Source organism: Ipomoea nil, unplaced genomic scaffold (genome assembly GCF_001879475.1).
Source record: "Ipomoea nil cultivar Tokyo-kokei standard unplaced genomic scaffold, Asagao_1.1 scaffold1978, whole genome shotgun sequence".
Classification (NCBI taxonomy): Eukaryota; Viridiplantae; Streptophyta; class Magnoliopsida; order Solanales; family Convolvulaceae; genus Ipomoea; species Ipomoea nil.
The window spans coordinates 1770297-1788476 of NW_017618406.1; the positions used below are offsets into that span (position 1 = coordinate 1770297).

The window sequence follows — 18180 nt, forward strand, 5'->3', positions numbered from 1 at the left end:
TGAGTCTAAATTCATCTTGAAAGGAACTCTTACTATAGGATGGATAGACTCTAGACATGTCACTTTAGCCTTCTCACATGAGGAGGATTGCATAAAGATTTTAATGTTGGACCAAGTCTTGTTCAATGGGAAGTTCCCCATGAGACTGTTCAGATGGGCACTTGGTTTCTCTACTGAAAGAGAGACAAGTTTAGCCCCAGTCTGGATCAGACTGCCAATGCTAAGTGCCAACTTGTTTAATTTGGCAGTTCTGAAACAGATTTGCAAGCCTGTTGGTAAGTTTTTGGCTGCAGATCATGCAACCATAAACTTTACCAGGCCAAGTTATGCTAGGGTGAAACTGGAAATTGATCTCCTGAAACCCCTGGTTAGTGAGTTCTTTATAGGATTCTCTAGAAGTCCAGGTAAAGAAGATGTGGGGTATGTGCAAAAAGTTGTCTATGAGAGAGTACCCCACTACTGCACTACTTGTTACAAACAAGGGCACCCTGCAGAAATTTGTAGACTAGGGATTGTAACTAACAATGCAGGTACATCAGGAAGAGAATCTGAACCCTCTACCGTGAATAGAGGGAGAAGCACTACAAGAAGTTTAAGTGCAAACAGAAAAAGAAGTAACAGTAAGGGAAAGAGGGGACAGACTCTAGGCCTAAGCAATGAGAACAAACAAAACCAGACTAACACTTCTGTTGCTGCACAATCTGGGAAAAGAGAAGCTATGAATCAGAGCTTCACTGAGTCTAGTAAGCAAGCAGAAGAAAGGGGGAAAAGGAGGGAAAGGGAAGATATGAGGGAGAAAAGAGTCTCAGAAAATAATGAAAAAAGACTTGATGGTGAGGGAAAAGAAAAATCTGAGTGGGCTGTGAACAAAAAGGGAGGAAGGTTGCAGAAAAAACCTGACAATGGTTTGGAGGAAGGAGTTAAAATACATAATACCTTCCATACTCTCAGGGACATTGATGGGGAGTGTGATATTGGAAAGGAAGAGATTGATCCTGGACCTCTGAGAAATAAACAAAAGGAGAAGGATCCTGATTATGTGTCCTCTGAGGAGTTGAGTGAGGAACTTGAGTCTGAAGAAGGGGAAATAAGGAAGGAAGAGATAAAGGAAGAGAATCAAAAAATAATAAATGCTATGAATGGTTCTCCTGGTAGAAGGTTGACCAAAGCAGAAAAAAAGGCCAGGGCAAGAGGGATTGAGGTTCCAGGGTTGCTGGGGAAGAGTGGCTGCTCTTCTCACAAGAAAGCCCTATGAAGATCATTTGTTGGAATGTGAGGGGAGTGAGTTCCCAAGGCTCCCTTCACAGATTAAAAAACTTGGTGAGGTTACATAAACCAAGAGTGGTCTGCATCTTAGAGCCATTCAGGGAAACTGACAAAATCAAAGAGCTTGCCTTTAAAATTGGTTGGGGAGGCAATAGATGTGCAGGAAATGAAAATATTTGGATCCTTTGGGACAGTGGAACAAAGGTGCAAGTTGAAAACATGAGCGAGCAGATGATAACAATAAAAATGGAAATGGCTGAATTCAACACAGATGCATTCATTTCATTTGTGTATGCAAGTTGCAATAGAAGATTGAGGCAGGAGCTTTGGGAAAATATAGGAAGAATAGCTGAGGATTATGAGGAGAATATGTGGGCAGTCATGGGGGACTTCAACTGCATCTTAAGGCCAGAAGAAAAGAAAGGGGGGAATGCCTATGACCTAAATAAGAGCAGAGAATTCCAAGTCTGCCTGGATCATGCTGAGCTGAGAGAAGTAAACTTCTATGGGAATAACTTCACTTGGTGGAATGGGAGATCAGGGGACCAAGCCATTTGGGTGAGACTGGACAGATGTGTGGTCAATGATAAGTGGGAAACAGCAGCTCAAACACATGTGCACCATCTGTCTAAAAGCACCTCAGACCACTCCCCTCTTTTGGTGGCTATTGAGCCGCACATAAGGATAGGAAGGAAGCAATTCTCATTCTTGAATGTGTGGTGTGAGCATGAACAGTTCTTGGGAATTGTAAAAAAAGTGTGGAGTGAAGAGGTGGTGGGAAACTCAATGTACAGATTTGCCACAAAGTTAAAAAAGACAAAAAGAGTGTTGAAAAATTGGAACTGGGAAGTGTTTGGAAACATATTTGAAAAAGTCAAGTTGTTGGAGGAGAGGGTGAGGGTGTGTGAGGAGGTTTTACAGGGCTGTGTGAGTGAGGGGAATATGTTGGAGTATAAAAAAGCACAAGCTGAATTGCAAAAACAAGTTAGGATAGAGGAGGGGTTTTGGCAACAAAAAGCACACTCTCAATGGGTGGTGGATGGAGAGAGAAACTCTAAATATTTTCATGGGATTGTGAGAGAGAGGAGGAGGAAACAGTTCATTCACAAAATAAGAGGGGATGGAGGGCAATGGGAGTCTGAACAGGAGAGAATAGATGAAATGGCTGTTCACTTCTTCCAGAGGTTGTACTCTGAAGAGGAAATTCAAGCTAACCCCCTAGTTTATGATTGTTTGCAGGAAATGGTTACAGATGAGGAAAATGCTAAACTCATAGCTATCCCCTCAGAAGGGGAAATAAGGAGTAGTGCGTTTAGCATGAGTACTTCAAGTGCAGCAGGCCCAGATGGATTTGGGGGAGGCTTTTACCAAAGCTGCTGGGACATAATCAAAGCTGATCTCTGTAAGTTGATACAAGATTTCTTTACTGGGAAAACACTAACAAAAGCTATAACCCATACTGCAATAGTTCTCATTCCTAAGGTCTCTAATCCAGCATGCTTTGCAGAATTTAGACCCATCAGTCTGAGTAACTATTGCAGTAAGGTCATCACAAAACTTCTGGTTCAAAGACTTGCAGATGTGTTGGCAAGAGTTATTTCCCCCTGGCAGGCAGGATTTGTCAAGAATAGAAATATTACTGACAATATCTTGCTTGCACAGGAGATGTGTCATGGAATCTCAGTCTCTAATCAAGATGTGGTTTTAAAGCTTGATATGATGAAAGCATATGATAGAATGTCATGGTCCTGTGTGAAAAATGTGCTTAAGAGGTTGGGATTCTATGACACTTGGATTCGCTTAGTTGATAGAACAGTGAATAATATATGGTATTCTGTGGTTGTGAATGGCAATCAAAGAGGTTTCTTTCATGCCACTAGAGGTTTGAGGCAGGGTGATCCTTTATCACCCAACCTCTTTATCATTGCAGCTGATCTTTTGGCCAAACTGATAGCGAAAAATGGGGCCTCATTCTCTCAGCCAAGAGAGGGCCCCCAAATCCATCACTTAGCATTTGCTGATGACATGGTCATATTCACTTCTGGGAAAGGCAAAACACTTGAAATGACCATGGAAGCAATTAGGGACTATGAGAGCCAATCAGGCCAATTGGTGAGTAGAGAAAAGAGTGCTTTCTATATGCACCCAAAAATAAGAGAGGAAGCTGTGAGGAGAGTGAAAAGGCTGACTCGCTTTAACAATAAAGAATTTCCTTTCACATATTTAGGTTGTCCTATCTATGTGGGAAGGAAAAGGATTGATCTGTTCACCAACCTTATAACAAAATTCTCTATCAAGTGTAAAGGTTGGTTGAATAGGCACTTGTCCCAAGGGGCAAGTCTGTACTAACAAAAGCTGTTTTGCAGGCTGTGCCTTCTCATGTTTTTTATGTAGTGAACCCTCCAAAGGCAGTGGTGACAAAGCTGGAGAGAATGTTAGCTGATTTCTTCTGGGGAAGGATTGATGGAAAGGCTAAGTATCACTGGAGCTCTTGGCAAAACCTGGCCAAGCCAATAGAGGAGGGTGGTGTGGGGTTCACAAGATTGGGTGAAATTGTGGAGGCTTCTGGCATCAAGCTGTGGTGGAGGTTTAGAACTGAGAAGTCACTCTGGGGTGACTTTCTGAAATCAAAATACTGTCAGAAAGTCCACCCTGTGAGTAAGTCTTGGCAGAATGGGGATTCCCACATATGGAAGAGGATGCTAGAAGCAAGGGAGAGGGTAGAAAAAGAGATTGTCTGGGATATTGGTAGGGGGGAGGTGAACTTTTGGTGGGACAACTGGACAGGGAAGGGGGCTGTGGCCTTGCTCTACAACATAAGGGGAAGGCACAAGCTCGAGAAAGGCTGTGTGACTTCTGGGAAGAGGCGGGATGGAGGATGGGAAATATGAATGAAAATCTTCAGAGGGATTTAAGGGGAGTAAGCTTGAGGGAGAATAAAGAGGACAAAGCAAGGTGGAAGCCAGACAGAGATGGGACCTTCACTTTAGCCTCTGCAAAGAGGTGGATCAGATCCCAGGCAACTGAGAACCTCAGGAACCAGTTTTGGTTCAAGAAAGTTTGGGCTAAGCATGTTCCTTGGAAAGCATCATTCATGGCATGGAGGGTGTTCAAGGGAAAGGTTCCAACTGATGATAAGCTGATTAATTTTGGCTTTCAAATAGCATCAAGATGCTCTTGCTGTATACAACCTGGATTTGCAAGTTTGCAGCATGTTTTTTGCAAAGGGGAAACTGCAAGCAGGGTGTGGAACTATTTTGCTAATTCTCTAGGAATAAGAATACAGCTTGGAGGGATAAGGCAGGTGTGCTTTGACTGGTGGGCCAAAAAGCATAAAAATAGACTGGTAAAGTACATGTCAGATAGGTTGCCAATACTAATTCTTTGGGAACTGTGGGTGCATATGAATCACTGCAAATATGGGGATGGGAAAGTTTCAGAAGCTAGAGTCATCTCCAAAATTGCCAAAGGCATTGCTGATTGTGTTATGAGGAGGTGGCCGGCATGGGACCCTTTTCCCCCAAATTGGAACTACATTTTGAAAAGAGCAAGGGGTTTTGGGTGCACAAGAGTGGTGAGAAGCCTGAGTTGGAATAAGCCTCCTAGTGGATGGGTGAAAGCTAACATAGCTGTTGAAGGGGAAGGTTGCAGTTTTTACTTAAGGAATTTTCAGGGTGAGTTTGTTCTTGCTGGAAACTACACAGGACCTGGTAACACATTGAGGCAGGTTCTAGAGGACTGTTGGAGTTGGTGCACAAGGAAGAGGATAGCAAAAATCCAAGTGGAGTCTGATTTCAACTTGATGGAGGAGAGAGAAAGGCAACCAAGTGAGCTCACAGTGGCATGGCTGATGTGTAATCCTAAGGTTAACTGTGTTGCACATTGGATATTGGAAAAGTGCAGAGGGCAAAACTTAGTTTTTCTAAAAGCTGAAGCCCTACCAAAGGCACTACAGCTGACCCTTGCCCTTGAGGGCATTCCTCATTTCATAATGCTTCCTGGGATTGATGTGATTAGCGTGTTGCCTCGAGCAAGGAGACAATGGGACCCTGGTGGAACTACTGCACTTTGATGGTCTCTGATGGGCTGCAGAAAAGGGGCTGCTTGGAAGGAGGCTCCAAGTTCTGATGCCGATGCTGCAGATTGGCTGCCTGATGATGGTGCTTGATATGGAGCAGCTGAGGACTTCCAGCATTCTGCAGAAAATCACCTGAGGGTTTCTACAGGATATGAACTAGAGCTGGAGTTGCAGAAGCTTGAGGAAGGCTACAGACTGACCTGATGCTGAAGTTAAAGCCCTGATCTGCCAAGGCTTGCTTGGTAAGTGTGGCTTCCCCTTTGGTTTGTGGAATGTTTGTTGGTTTTACTTGGCTTGCAGGTCTAGACATCATTGGTTCATCCTTGGGCTCCATTGCTTGGTTCATGGGACTAAATGGTCCCCTTGTGAAAGTGCAGCTGTACCAACAAGGGGTTCCATCTTGTGAGCCAAGGATGGGGGTTCCTGGCTATGTCTTTTGGGGGTTTGAAGTCTGTTGGTAGTTCTATGATTGTAAAATAAGAGGACTGCAATGCCCATGGATGTGATCTCTGTGTGGATGCTGGGTATGGCAGTTTGGTTGGATTTAAAACAAGAAAAAGGAAAAAGAAGGCATAGAATTGCTGGAATGAAAATGAAAATGAGAATGAAAAGGAAAATGAGTGCTTGCTTAGGGTGATGGATTGATGGTTTGGTGGTGGAGCTTCTCTATTGCTTAGGGTGTTGAACTACATAAGCTTGCCCCGGTAAAAATGCAGAGATCTGTACGGGGTTGAGCTGGCTCGCACCCTAAGGGTAGAGGCTCTAGGCTACCATTGCTTAGCTCACAAGGTCAAATGATCCCCTTATGCAAGTACTTTGGTATCAATAAGGGGTATCATCTTGTGGACTAAGGGTGGGTCCCATTGCCTTTAGTGGGGGCATAAGTGACCCCTCCGGCTAAAACACGGTTTGCCGTGCGGGGGGGTTGACCTCGCGCTTTAGGGGTGGGGGCGTAGGGTTCGCATAGGGTGACTCATCTAGGGGCATTGCTCATGACCTTCTTATAAGCATGATGGGTTTGCTGGAATGAGGCAAGAAACACTAGACCAATGGCAAGATGATAGGAAGGGATGAACCAATGATGCACAGACATGAAAGACAAGAATGGAGGGTGCTATGAATGGAGGTGGGGGAAGCCATACTTGGTAAGCAATCCGGAAGTAGATCAGGGTTGCGGCCTTGGTTAATGGTTTGTGTTTAGTCTTGGCTTGTAGCCTCTGTAGCTTTATTTTGTTGTAAGGCCAAATGGCCATTTTGCTTTAATCTGTAAGGCCATATGGCCCTTATCTGTATAGAACCTTGTTTGGCATGAAAAAAAAAAAAAAATAATAATATGTTGTGATGCTGGTGGTGGTGTTGGTGTTGATGTTGGCGTTAGTGGTAGTGGTGTGGTAGTGATTTAGTAGTGGTAGTTGTGGTGGTGGTGTGGTAGCAATGGTGTTGCTCGTGGTGCTTTGGTGGTGGTAGTTGTTGGTTTTGGTAGTGGTGGCAGTTGTTGCCTGGTTGGTTTTGGTGATAGTAGTTGTGGTAATAATAATAATCTAGAAAATATCATTTAAAAAAAGTGTCAAATTAGCCCTCTAAGTCAAGTGGATAGTGCAATTGACTCCCCTAAATGAAAAAAAAAGTTTCATTCAAGTCTCCTAAACTGGTAAAATTGTTCAATTAAGTCCAATTTAACTTGTTTATCAGGTTAAATCGATGCGGTGTTGACAAGTGTCATTTTTATTTTATTTTTTAAAACAACTGTTTTTATTTATTAAAAATTAAAAATATCATTTATTATAATTAAATTAATTAACTACAAAATTATTAAAAAAATTAAGAATTATGATAATGTCTTCCAATTAAAAAATTAAGAAGATATTCTCGGTAAAGTAGAGCTTTTTTCCGTTGATAGAATGAATAATATATATATATATATATATATATATATATATATATATATATATATATATATATATAATTGCACTCTGGTGCGAATGGAGCGCCCAGGTGCGAATATGCGAATGCCTGATATCCGTCCACGTGTCATATCCAATGGATGAGAAACACTAATTTTTTTAAAAAACGCGATGGCATTTTCGTAAATAATTGAATATCGAAGTGCAAGTAAAATGTATTATAGGTGCAAGTAAAATTTACACTGAGCATCAATACTAAGTGCAGATATAGTTATAAGTAGTTGCATCTATAGTTATAAGTAGTTGCACCTAGGTGCATGAATGTTTACGGGTGGTAAACGATGCCAAACAGAACGAACTCAGATCAATGAATGTTAACAAGACAAAATTACATGCACTTGCAGGCAAAAGTAGGTGCACTTGTAGGTGAAAGTAGGTGCACCCAATCAATGAATGCTGACATGTGGTGCGCGATGATTGGTTCGCATTTCTCTCCTGGGCACTTATTCGCACCTGAACGCGACTATATATATATATATATATATATATATATATATATATAATTAAAAAAGAGAAAATGGTGAGTTTGGTCATGGATTTATAATGGTTGTGACGACTTAGTCCCTGAGTTATGACCGTACCCATTTTTAGTTCCTCAGTTATGAGCGAAGTGGCGCATTTAGTCCACGACCGTTAAAACTGACGGAAAATTAAAAAATATTTAAAATTGTAGGTGTAAAGTAGGAAATTCACATTTTATTCACTTTCTTATATTGAAACCACTTTTGCAACATTATTTTAAACTTCCTGGCATTCTATTTCATTGTTCTTCAATTCCAAAAAGGAATTCAATAAATTTCGTATGACTTGTTAGTAACGTGAGTCTTATATAAGAAACCTGTAACGCAGTACAAACAAGAGAACACTTGATCATCGTCTTCAAGCATGTAAAACACACCATCATAAAAGTTTGAAACACATGATCTTAAAAGTAAGGCTGTTAACGAACTGAACATAAGCGAACAAAGGTTGTTCGTGTTCGTTTGTTAAGAAATTTGGAGCTTTCGTGTTCGTGTTCGTTTGTTAAGGTTTTTGAAAATCCTATTCGTGTTCGTTTGTTAAGCGTTTATTAGTGTTCATTAACGTTAACGAACATGTTCGTGAACGTGTTTGTTAACGTTCGTGAACACGTTCACGAACGTGTTCGTTAACGTTAACAAAACACATTCACAAACATGTTCATTAACAAGCACGTTCACGAACATATTCTGTTACGTTGATGAACACGTTCATGAACATTTAATAAACAAACACCTGCATATGTTCATGATCACAATTCGTTCGTGAACAATAAATAATCTACGTTCACAAACAATAATCAAACAAACAACACAACTACAAAACTAATACAAATAAGTTAATAAATCCAATCGTAGCATCTAATATCAAAATAAAAATCCAAGCCCACATAATTTGTCTGCTCACATTATTAAACGAACATAACCGAGCTTGTTCACGAACATTAATAAACGAACACAAACGAGCTTGTTCACGATCTCTTAGCAAAAAAACTTACAACTGTTCAAGCTCTGTTCGTTTATTAACCAAGGTCTAAATTAACAAACGAACATAAACGAACACTTACCGAACACGAACACGAACACGAGTAGTTTGTCGAAAGCTCTGTTCGCTAACACCCATACTTAAAAGTTTATGATTTCCCTTACTAAACATAATGGTAATCAAACCATAACTTTTGAAATACAAGAAGATATCAAATTTCTCAAGTTATTTTTATGACTAATTTACCAAGGGAGTAACTTAAGATTTTTAATATGTAAATTTTTTTCGTAAGCTCTGCAGTAACTTAATCAAGAATCGTATATCCTAGCAATATATGAAAATTGTATTATATATTTCCATCACCTCCTCTGTCTTCTTAAAGATAGAGTAATGAATGACGAACCTAAGACTCAATAATGAAAATTCTCAAAATGGTCCCCCGACTATGGCATTTTCGCAAATTGATCATTTGACTTTTCATTGCACCCAAAGTTATCCTCTGACTATAGTGAAAATTCTGAATTACCAGTTTTATCCCTCATTTTAATACCCACTTAACACCAAAACTAATGGAGGACCATTTTAGCTTAAAATTTAATAATCGAATGACCACTTTGGGTGCAACTAAAAGTCAAGAAACCAATTTGAGAAAATGCAATAGTTGGAGGACCATTTTGGGAATTAACTCTATGATTTATTTGTGTTTTCTACTCTGCAATTGGGTGCACTAATCCTTTTGTATTCCAATTTAATTACTATCACCAAGTACACATTTTAGGATTTTGTTTTAATTTTAATTTGTTTCTTCTTTAAATTGCGTATGTTGAAGTTATGTAAATTATGTCAGGGAGAGATAGAATCAGTCAACTTCCTACAGAAATATTTGACAATATTTTTGGATTTTTGCCGATGGTAAAAGCTGCTAAAACTGCCGTTTTGTCTACCATTTGGAGATATTGTTGGTCCAATACTCCAATCTCACACAACTTAACTTCGATGATCAGTTCTTTGCTTACGTTGGGAAAAAATATTTTGACAGTTATAATAGACCTGTATGTATGCAATCAACAAAGTTCTCCTGCGGCACCATTGGACCTATTTGGAAATTTGTCTTGGATTTTAAGGGTGATGTATCAATCATCAATGATGGACCTAATTCTCTAAAGTTTGACTTCGATCAATGGTTCCTTTTTATCACTCAAAAAAGGTGTTGAAGAAATGAGCATGGCTTTTCCATTAACTCTTGGAATAAATAAATACTTTTAGGCTCCCAAATTGCATATTTTCTTGCTTAACTCTCAAGAGGTTGGATCTCAGTAAACTATTAGTTGCACCAACAATAAATGCCCCTTGCATATTTTTAAATGGTCACTTCACTTAGTTTTGTCGGTGTTGCCTTTGGTCCCATTAATCATGTTCCTATGTTTGAGACCCTCTCATTCAGCGATTGTCAAAATGCGTCATATTTCAATATTAAGCCTCCAAGGCTTGGCCGTTTAACACTCAAGGATTATGAAATTGAAGACGATATCGGGGCTTATTGTCGTATTACCTCGGTTAACATGGACTTGTCATTTATTCATACTCTTTGTTTGGATTTTGATTTCAAGGTATATTCGCCACAATACTTCATCCTTATTTTTTGCAGACTATTATTTATTTGAAATATATTTTTTGAACTAATCCATTTTTATATCTTTTTTGTTTCCAAGCATTTTGCCAACGAACTTACTTTGATGGGGACCTGAACTAAATGTGGAATGCCTGGAGTTAGATATGTCGAGTTTCAAGATGATGATGACGTTTCTTCATTTATTCATTCATTACGAATATGCCCAAAATTATGCAAGCTCAATATAATGAATTTATGGGTAATCTTCATTTTCATTGATAAATTATTTAATGAAATTCTAGTTCTATTATTGTTCCGCATTACTAAATACAAGGTTATTATAGTGTAAAAGATAAATTGATTGAGATTTGTTTTTTGAAGATTGATGCAAAAATCCCTAAATATACACTTTTTGAGGGATTTAAAAGTGCGGCCAAAATGCTTAAAATGGTTCACAATTTGAAGCTTAGATCATTCAATGGGTCGGCGTCTGAGTTGGTATTCATCATGATGCTACTTGCTTGCTTTCTTGCACTTGAGAAGGTTGTCATTATTCGCTCGGTGAGGTTTGACTCCAATAATGAGTTTAAAATTATGCAAAAGCTTTTAAATTTTCCTCATGCATCAAGGAAAGCAAAAATCGTATATATATAAGCATCTTATTATATTTTTGCTGAATTGAATTTATGCATCTCCTTGATTCACTCTTTAAGTTCAATATTATGTAATGTACTAATGGTTAGCTCAAGTATCCTTACTAGTTGAATCTTCTAGTACACACAACCCTTTTTTGGTTTTGAATTAATCTTATGGTGCTAGCTAGTAATCAATAAATATGTCGAAAGGAACAAAGCTATCTTGTTGTGCTTTATAAAAATACAAGAACTTTATTTTCAATAATGATATAATGGCATCATTCCCCCAAGATGAATTGTGTAGAATGCAATAGAAGAAAATGCAAAGGCATGGTACATGAAAAGTTTTGAGAGGAATTGCTTGAAATTCCCTGTTTATACGTATTATAAAGGCTATTTAATTAATTGCACAAAACTCCAAACTTTAAGTCTTACAATCATTATTGTGTGGACCATATTTTGTATACTATAAAACAATATACATTCAGTATAAAAATAATGTATATTCAGCACAAAAATAATGTATATTGTATTCATGAGATGTACATTATTTTTGTACTGAGTGTACATTATATTGTATAATCACTGCTGGAAATTAGTGTTTTTCCGACCTCATTCCGACCACTAAAAAACTTGGTCGTAAAAAGTAATTTTTTTAAATTTTTTCGACGAACAGTTAGAGTGGTCGGAAAGTGATCGGTATTTCTGATCACTATTTAAATCGTGGTCGGAAATATTTCGTCCAAATGTAATTTTTTAAATTGAAGTGTTCTTGCGACCACACAAGTTGTCGGAAATATTTTTTTCTACAGGTTAAATGTTTAGAAAGACATACTTTAAAAAGAAAAAAAAAGTCTATTAAAGACATAGTCAGCTTTTCAAAAACAAAAATACATGGTCAACAGCATCAGATGACAGCCAACAATCTCCAACACTAACCCTAGATCTCTCTTCGCGACTTCTTCGCCACCGCCATTCCGCCCCGCCTCCGCCTCCGCCTCTGCCACAGCCAGTCGACAGACCGCCCAGACGCCAGGTCGCTAGTCCAGTCCGGCAGTTGCAGCAGTCAGCGCCCAGCAGCCCTCCGCCTTCACAGTCGCAGCAGTCGCACCAGGTCGCCGGTCGCCCCTCACTCTCTCAGCAGGCAGCAAAAACAGGTTGTTACATACATTTAGGGTTCTTTATTTCTTAATCTATTGTTAGGGCATTGGCCTTCACTTTGAAATAGTCCTAGGTTACATAAGGATATGTGTAGGTATCTATGTACCTAACTTCATACATCCTTCCATGATTGATTCCACTTCGTCAAGTTCAATAACATATCAGTTTTCTAACACTAGAATTCATATTATTTTGTAAACTTTTTGTTTTCTTTTGAACTATTATAACCTGTACATGTTTTATATTTTGTGATATTTCTCATTTTACAGAAAATTCCTCTTGATTTTTTGAGGGGTGATAAATTTCAAGAAGCAGCAGAGAACTATATTAAACCTCTCATGACTAAAGTATGCTTTGATTTCTGTGAATATATGCATCAGTTATTTGTATTCATGTACGCGCATGATAAATTGTTTAATCTGATTGGGTATGTATGTGTGATTTACCAAGTTTTGTTTGTTAAATTGGGATGCATTGCTGTTTGGAATTAACACCATCGTTTTTTCTTCTGATTTTTTTTTTTTGGGAAGCAGGGCTATATGGGGTTAGGATGATTCCTATGTATTCATTGGCAACTTGCAAAGGGGAGTTGACATGATTTCAATAGACAAAAGAGAATTGTTTCGAAATTACAAAGTGTACACATGCCTGCTATCCAATGGCGCTTTGATGCACACCAGTATGAGGTCGGGATGCTTGCTGGTGCTACCATCGGTGGTCAAGTATATCTCTGGACACCATCTTAAAGCCACAGGTTTGCTTTCACATCTAGCACACAAATTATGTTTGGCACAATGGCACATGTATGTATGCGTCTACTTTACACCTACATACTTTGATAATTCAAAAGTTTTGAATAGAAAGTTGTTCATTCATGTGTTTAGTGAAGATAACATTTTCTTATAATATAAAAAGTATGAATTTCATTTAGAGGGAAATAGTGAAACACTATATATCACAGCTAATGCAGATATTTTATGGACACTCATAACTGATTTGTTTGTTTACACATAAGTTATCTCACTAGAAAGTCAACACCCTACTCCTGCTAGGATGCCTAAACAAACCTGTTCTCTTTCCTTTTATTCTTTCTTAGAGTGGGTGTGCTTTGACTGTACGATTTTTTCCTTTTATGTGTATCTCTTTCCCTTTCTTACTCTATTTAGCTAATACTTCTGTCAATGGATACCTCTGTCTATGGATTTCTTATCTGCCAGCTCTTTTAATCTAAGTATACCCTCTTTGGCTTTTCCCCTTCTTATGTTATTTTTCCTCCCTTTTATCGGAATTAAAAGGACAGGACAAAATAATCAAAAGTTTTTTTGATACCCAGCTTGCTTTAATCTTGTATAATACTGGTTTATATTTTCTCTCCTTGAAGATGGATTCTTTGAAGAGTGAGATAGAAGTTGTTCATAAAATTTTGGAAATATATTTAGCTCTAGCATTGTTCTCATATTTTGATTGTAGTCTCAAATCCTTAAACAGCTTTTACTTGGAAATATAACATTTTTCTTTGCAGGAATCCTTTGTTGTTTTCTCTTAATTTCAAAATTGTGTTTGTTTGCCGTCTCATTATCTGGTTCTTCTTTGCTCCTTTTGCATTTATTCTAGAAACTTTATAGAGTTTTAACGTTTAGTCTTCACAGACTTTGCTGTTGGTCATACTGTTTCTGAAATGGCAATATAATCTCACTTATAACAAATAATAATTGCTCAAAGAATTTATCCGTTTTTTGGCAGGTCTTTGCAACCTAGGGCCCTTGCAGTAACCTTATGTGGTTCACCACTATACGGTGGATGCCAAACTTGCTTCCATCTTTGCTTGGACACGAGGACTTGCTCACAGGTACAACATTCTTCGATTTTCCAAGCTTACACCTGTGCATAGAGTTTGTCTGCTAATTGCTTTACTCACTACATATATAACGCAGTTAACGATTGTAATATTATGCAAATAGGGCTAAGTTGGACAACAACGATAGACTCTTGGATTTCACCGAGAAGCTTGAAGCAGCTTGCATTGGTGCTGTGGAGTCTGGAAAGATGACCAAGGATCTTGCACTTATCATCCATGGGTCAAAGTGAGTGTCACCCCCACGGCCCACCCCCACCCCCTTTAGTATATCTCTTAAAAAATTTTGTAGTTAGACTTGATCAAGAACATTACCCCATTGTGTTTATAATGTTGTCTTCTAATTATGTAGGCTTTCAAGGGACACATATCTAAACATTGAAGAATTCATTGACGCTGTGGCAGATGAACTGAAAGCTAAACTCTTGAAAGCCAAGGCATAATTGATAAATGTATGTATACATGCTTCTTTATTATTGATGCTGGATTCATTGGATTTGAATTGAATACCAAACCCATTTCTTATTCTCACCATCCATATGTTCTAGGCTTGGATGCAGCAGTAGAAATGACATTGTATTTGACAGAGAACAGAAAACAGAAATAACACCTCGTGACAAGAGTATTGATTTCTTTTATACAAATAATCATGATCTGTTCAATTGCTTTATTTTTTTTTTTTTTTTTTGTGTTTGCTTTCAAGTTCAAAACTAAATATTCTTTAATCAATTTTGCAGCCATTATTATGCTGTCAAAGTAAATTCTTTATTGAACTATTATCTAATCCTTTACTCATTAAAGAAACTTAATACTTTTTGTGGGTTTGCTTGCTTGTTTTCACCACCAAGTCATGTGATGGTCTGGCACAAATTTGATTCTGGTCTACATACTAATTCTTGAGAAATAAAAAACAAACTCATGATCATTATGTTCTTGATTTTTTGATAACTAATACACTACTACAGGATTCCCTCGACTCCACTTTTCATTGTGCTCTATTCACGATTCCCTCAACTTTTCATAGTTTTGGTGATAACTTTAGAGAGGATGATTGTAGTAGCTGGCTGGTTCCCATCTGTGAATCGAAAGGCAACTGAAAAGGTTCCCAAATAATTATGTTCACTCTGTTAGTTGTGTTAGTGAAGTTAGAATTGAAAACCTTTTTATATGTCCTGGAGCACTTAGAATAAGACGGCATCAATATATATCCATAGAATCATAGATTGTGTTTCAGTATGATCTTTCTAGAATTCCAGATTCAGTTTTATATAATCATGGGAATAGTTAAGATGTGTTTGTAGTTTATACTTAAGGAATAGTTTGCACTTGATTTGGCTCCTCTCTCTATATAATAGAAATGCAAATGTTAATCTTTTTTTACTTATTTCTGTATAAATATGTAGTATTATATGTTATAATATATGCTATATATCTTTGTGGGGTATTGGTACATGGTGTTTCTAGTCCTGTGAATTGTTCAATATGCTTTATTGGAAGGATTTAGTTATGAAAACTTGCTTTAATTTATTGCTAAGGTTTTAGTCTTACTAACCTTGTCATTCCCTAATTTCTGACATAAATTTCTTCTGGTTAGATATCTGTGCGCTTGCTATTATATTTTCAGTGAACAAAGAAGAGTTATGTTGACTTCTATTTCTATCTTCAGGAAATCTTAGTTGTTTATTTTTTGTTCCAGTGCAAGGTGTTTATGTGAAGAATTTCTTTCATATAAAGGAGTTTTGAAATTGATCTTGTATATGGACATTTTAGTGGATGAACTGAAGATATGAATCACCAGCAGGAAGATGATGTGATATCGTCTGGCTCTTCATCACCAGATTCAATATCATCACACTTTGGTGGAATGAGTTATCCCTCATTGTTCAGTTCCAAGCCAAACTACCTATGGGTCTTCTCAAACAAAGGTCTGTTTAATATCAACGAAACTTATTGTTCTTAGGTTTATTTAAAATGGTCTTGGTTCTTAGATTTAGTGCAAATAGTTGAGAACTCTCTATGAGCTGACTAGGTATAGTTATTGCTTATAAGAATTTGATGAGAAGTTGCATCTGCTCTCGATGAGTGCAACGCTAAAGATGAATTAGTCACAAATTCACAAAAATGGCGGAAGAAGCCATTGCAGGTGATAACTTCATTTCTTTGTTTATTCATGTTGTATTGATGATTCTTTCAATTTTTTTCCCGTTTCTGCAAAGTCCTTCGAACTAACTTTTGTGCAATTTGTTAATTGATGCAAAATTTAGCTCACAAGAAAGTGGAGGCTGAAATTATGTGTCTGAAGGAAGAGTTAGAAGAATGGAAGGCTAACTCACCTTAACAGTGCGTTGAAGGATTGTATGCAGAAATGAAGGAAGAGCTGGCTGTTTATGGACCTATATCAAATGATATCTCCTCCATATCAAGCCATGAAACGAAGGAACATCAAAGTGTTTCTACTGAAGCTTGGGCTTGTGCTTTGATATCTGAACTAGAGCATTTCAAGAATCATAAGGACCAGAAGAGTAACTCTGAACAGAAAACAATTGGAGTTTCAGAGATGAGGCTAATGGATGATTTTGTCGAAATGGAAAAACTAGCATATGAAATGTGTATTTTATGTTTTTTAGCAAATATCTTACCAGCTTGCAACAATATATATATATATATATATATATATATATATATATATATATATATATATATATATTCATTTCATTACAGAGATCTCTCTGTAATGAAATGAATTTTTTTTATTGACTGCCTCCAGTTTTCCGACCACCAAAGTGGTCGAAAGTTTCGACCACTGGTGGTCGGAAATCTGGACTCGCCTAACAATTCTTTTGGCCATTTTTTCTGACGGCCTTAGAAAAGTGGTGACTCTTTCCGACCACTCTCTCTGGTGGTTGGAAATAGCTAGGGGTATTTTTTCGGATACCCAAATTGGTCGGAAAAGAGGTCGGAACAGGCGTTTCCGACCTAATTAAGGCCATTTCCGACCACTGAAAGTGGTCGGAAAATGGCAAATTTCCAGCAGTGAATGTACATTTAGTACAAAAATAATGTACATTTAGTATATTAAAAATGTAATTTTTGTTATGGTCCACATAACATTGTGTGGACCATGGTCCACACAATAATTTGCCTAAGTCCAATCATTATTGTGTGGACATAGACACATATAATTATAATAGACTCTAATAAGCAAATATACTCAAATTATTTGTATAACATAGACACATAGTAACGACATGCCATTCATTTGCACTTGCCAATTGGGTTAGTTGTGAATTTGCTAATTGCTTGTAAGGCTAGGTATGTTGGATCAATAGTGTAATACTCTTTTGTTTCACTTTTATAGAAAGCAAAATAGGGTTGTGAATTTCCTGGCAAGCGCCTCTATTTTCACCCGTACGTTCTAAATTAAATGGTCTTAGAGTGGTGTTAAGTATTTTTAAATCTTTATTAATGATGTAACCATCTGGATTTCACATTAGTCTTTTAGCAGCTTCAATGTCATGAGGATGACATATTAATTAATGATGTTTTGGAGCTCTGAGTCCCTTCACAATCATCCAAAATAAGCTTCTCAAGATATTGTGAAGGGACTCAAAGCTCATTTTGGATGATTGTGAAGAGACTCAAAGCTCCGAAACATCATTAATATGTCCCTCTCATGAGATTGAAGCTACTAAAAGACTTATGTGAAATTCAATCGGTTACATCATTAATGAATATATGAAAAATGCTTAACGCAATAGATTGATTCATTTAGAGGATCTACATTGCACGCAAAATGTTTTTTATGAGAATGTTGCTCTTGAAATCCCCTACCCTAGAGAGACTTGTTATTCAAAAGTCTAAGAATATGAAAGCTTGCACAGTGAGTAGAATTCATTGGCAATTGTTGCGCTTCCCTTATGCATTTCCGAAAGCTCATATACTCTTCACGGGCTAGAACTCTATGTGTAGAGTGTGGGTGGATACCCAAACTGTTAGGATATATAAAGTATGTCAACATTACTATATGCGGTTGCTTTTCCAATGTGCAAGTCTTTCACTACTTTGATTTATGAGAAATTTGTCGTTACTATTTGAAAGTGTGTAAT

General features: G+C 37.6%; 1 protein-coding gene and 2 long non-coding RNA genes across 4 annotated transcripts; all 3 read left to right on the forward strand.

The window, feature by feature from the left end:
• The first annotated feature begins 1251 nt into the window (after positions 1–1251).
• LOC109147220 lies at positions 1252–4157 on the forward strand. Its single transcript, XM_019294851.1, has 2 exons — positions 1252–3571; positions 3661–4157. Exons 1-2 carry the CDS (start codon positions 1252–1254, stop codon positions 4155–4157), a joined length of 2817 nt encoding a protein of 938 aa, XP_019150396.1.
• A 7826-nt stretch (positions 4158–11983) lies between these two features.
• LOC109147258 lies at positions 11984–12961 on the forward strand. Of its 2 annotated transcripts, none has more exons than XR_002048605.1 (3): positions 11984–12215; positions 12489–12566; positions 12753–12961. It is a non-coding gene; the product is annotated as an uncharacterized LOC109147258 (long non-coding RNA). The 2 variants fall into 2 exon arrangements; XR_002048606.1 differs by having other exon boundaries at positions 12512–12566.
• Positions 12962–13980: 1019 nt separating this feature from the next.
• Positions 13981–14667, forward strand: LOC109147255. The gene is made up of 4 exons (XR_002048602.1): positions 13981–14068; positions 14181–14303; positions 14427–14526; positions 14623–14667. It is a non-coding gene; the product is annotated as an uncharacterized LOC109147255 (long non-coding RNA).
• Positions 14668–18180: the final 3513 nt, after the last annotated feature.

What these genes read in the sequence shown, in the direction of transcription:
- LOC109147220 (XM_019294851.1), top strand. Translation starts at nt 1,252, where the DNA reads ATGAAGATCATTTGTTGGAATGTGAGGGGAGTGAGTTCCCAAGGCTCC. An exon ending in ATTCTCTATCAAGTGTAAAG is followed by an intron (nt 3,572 to 3,660) that starts GTTGGTTGAATA and finishes TTTTTTATGTAG; the next exon opens with TGAACCCTCCAAAGGCAGTG.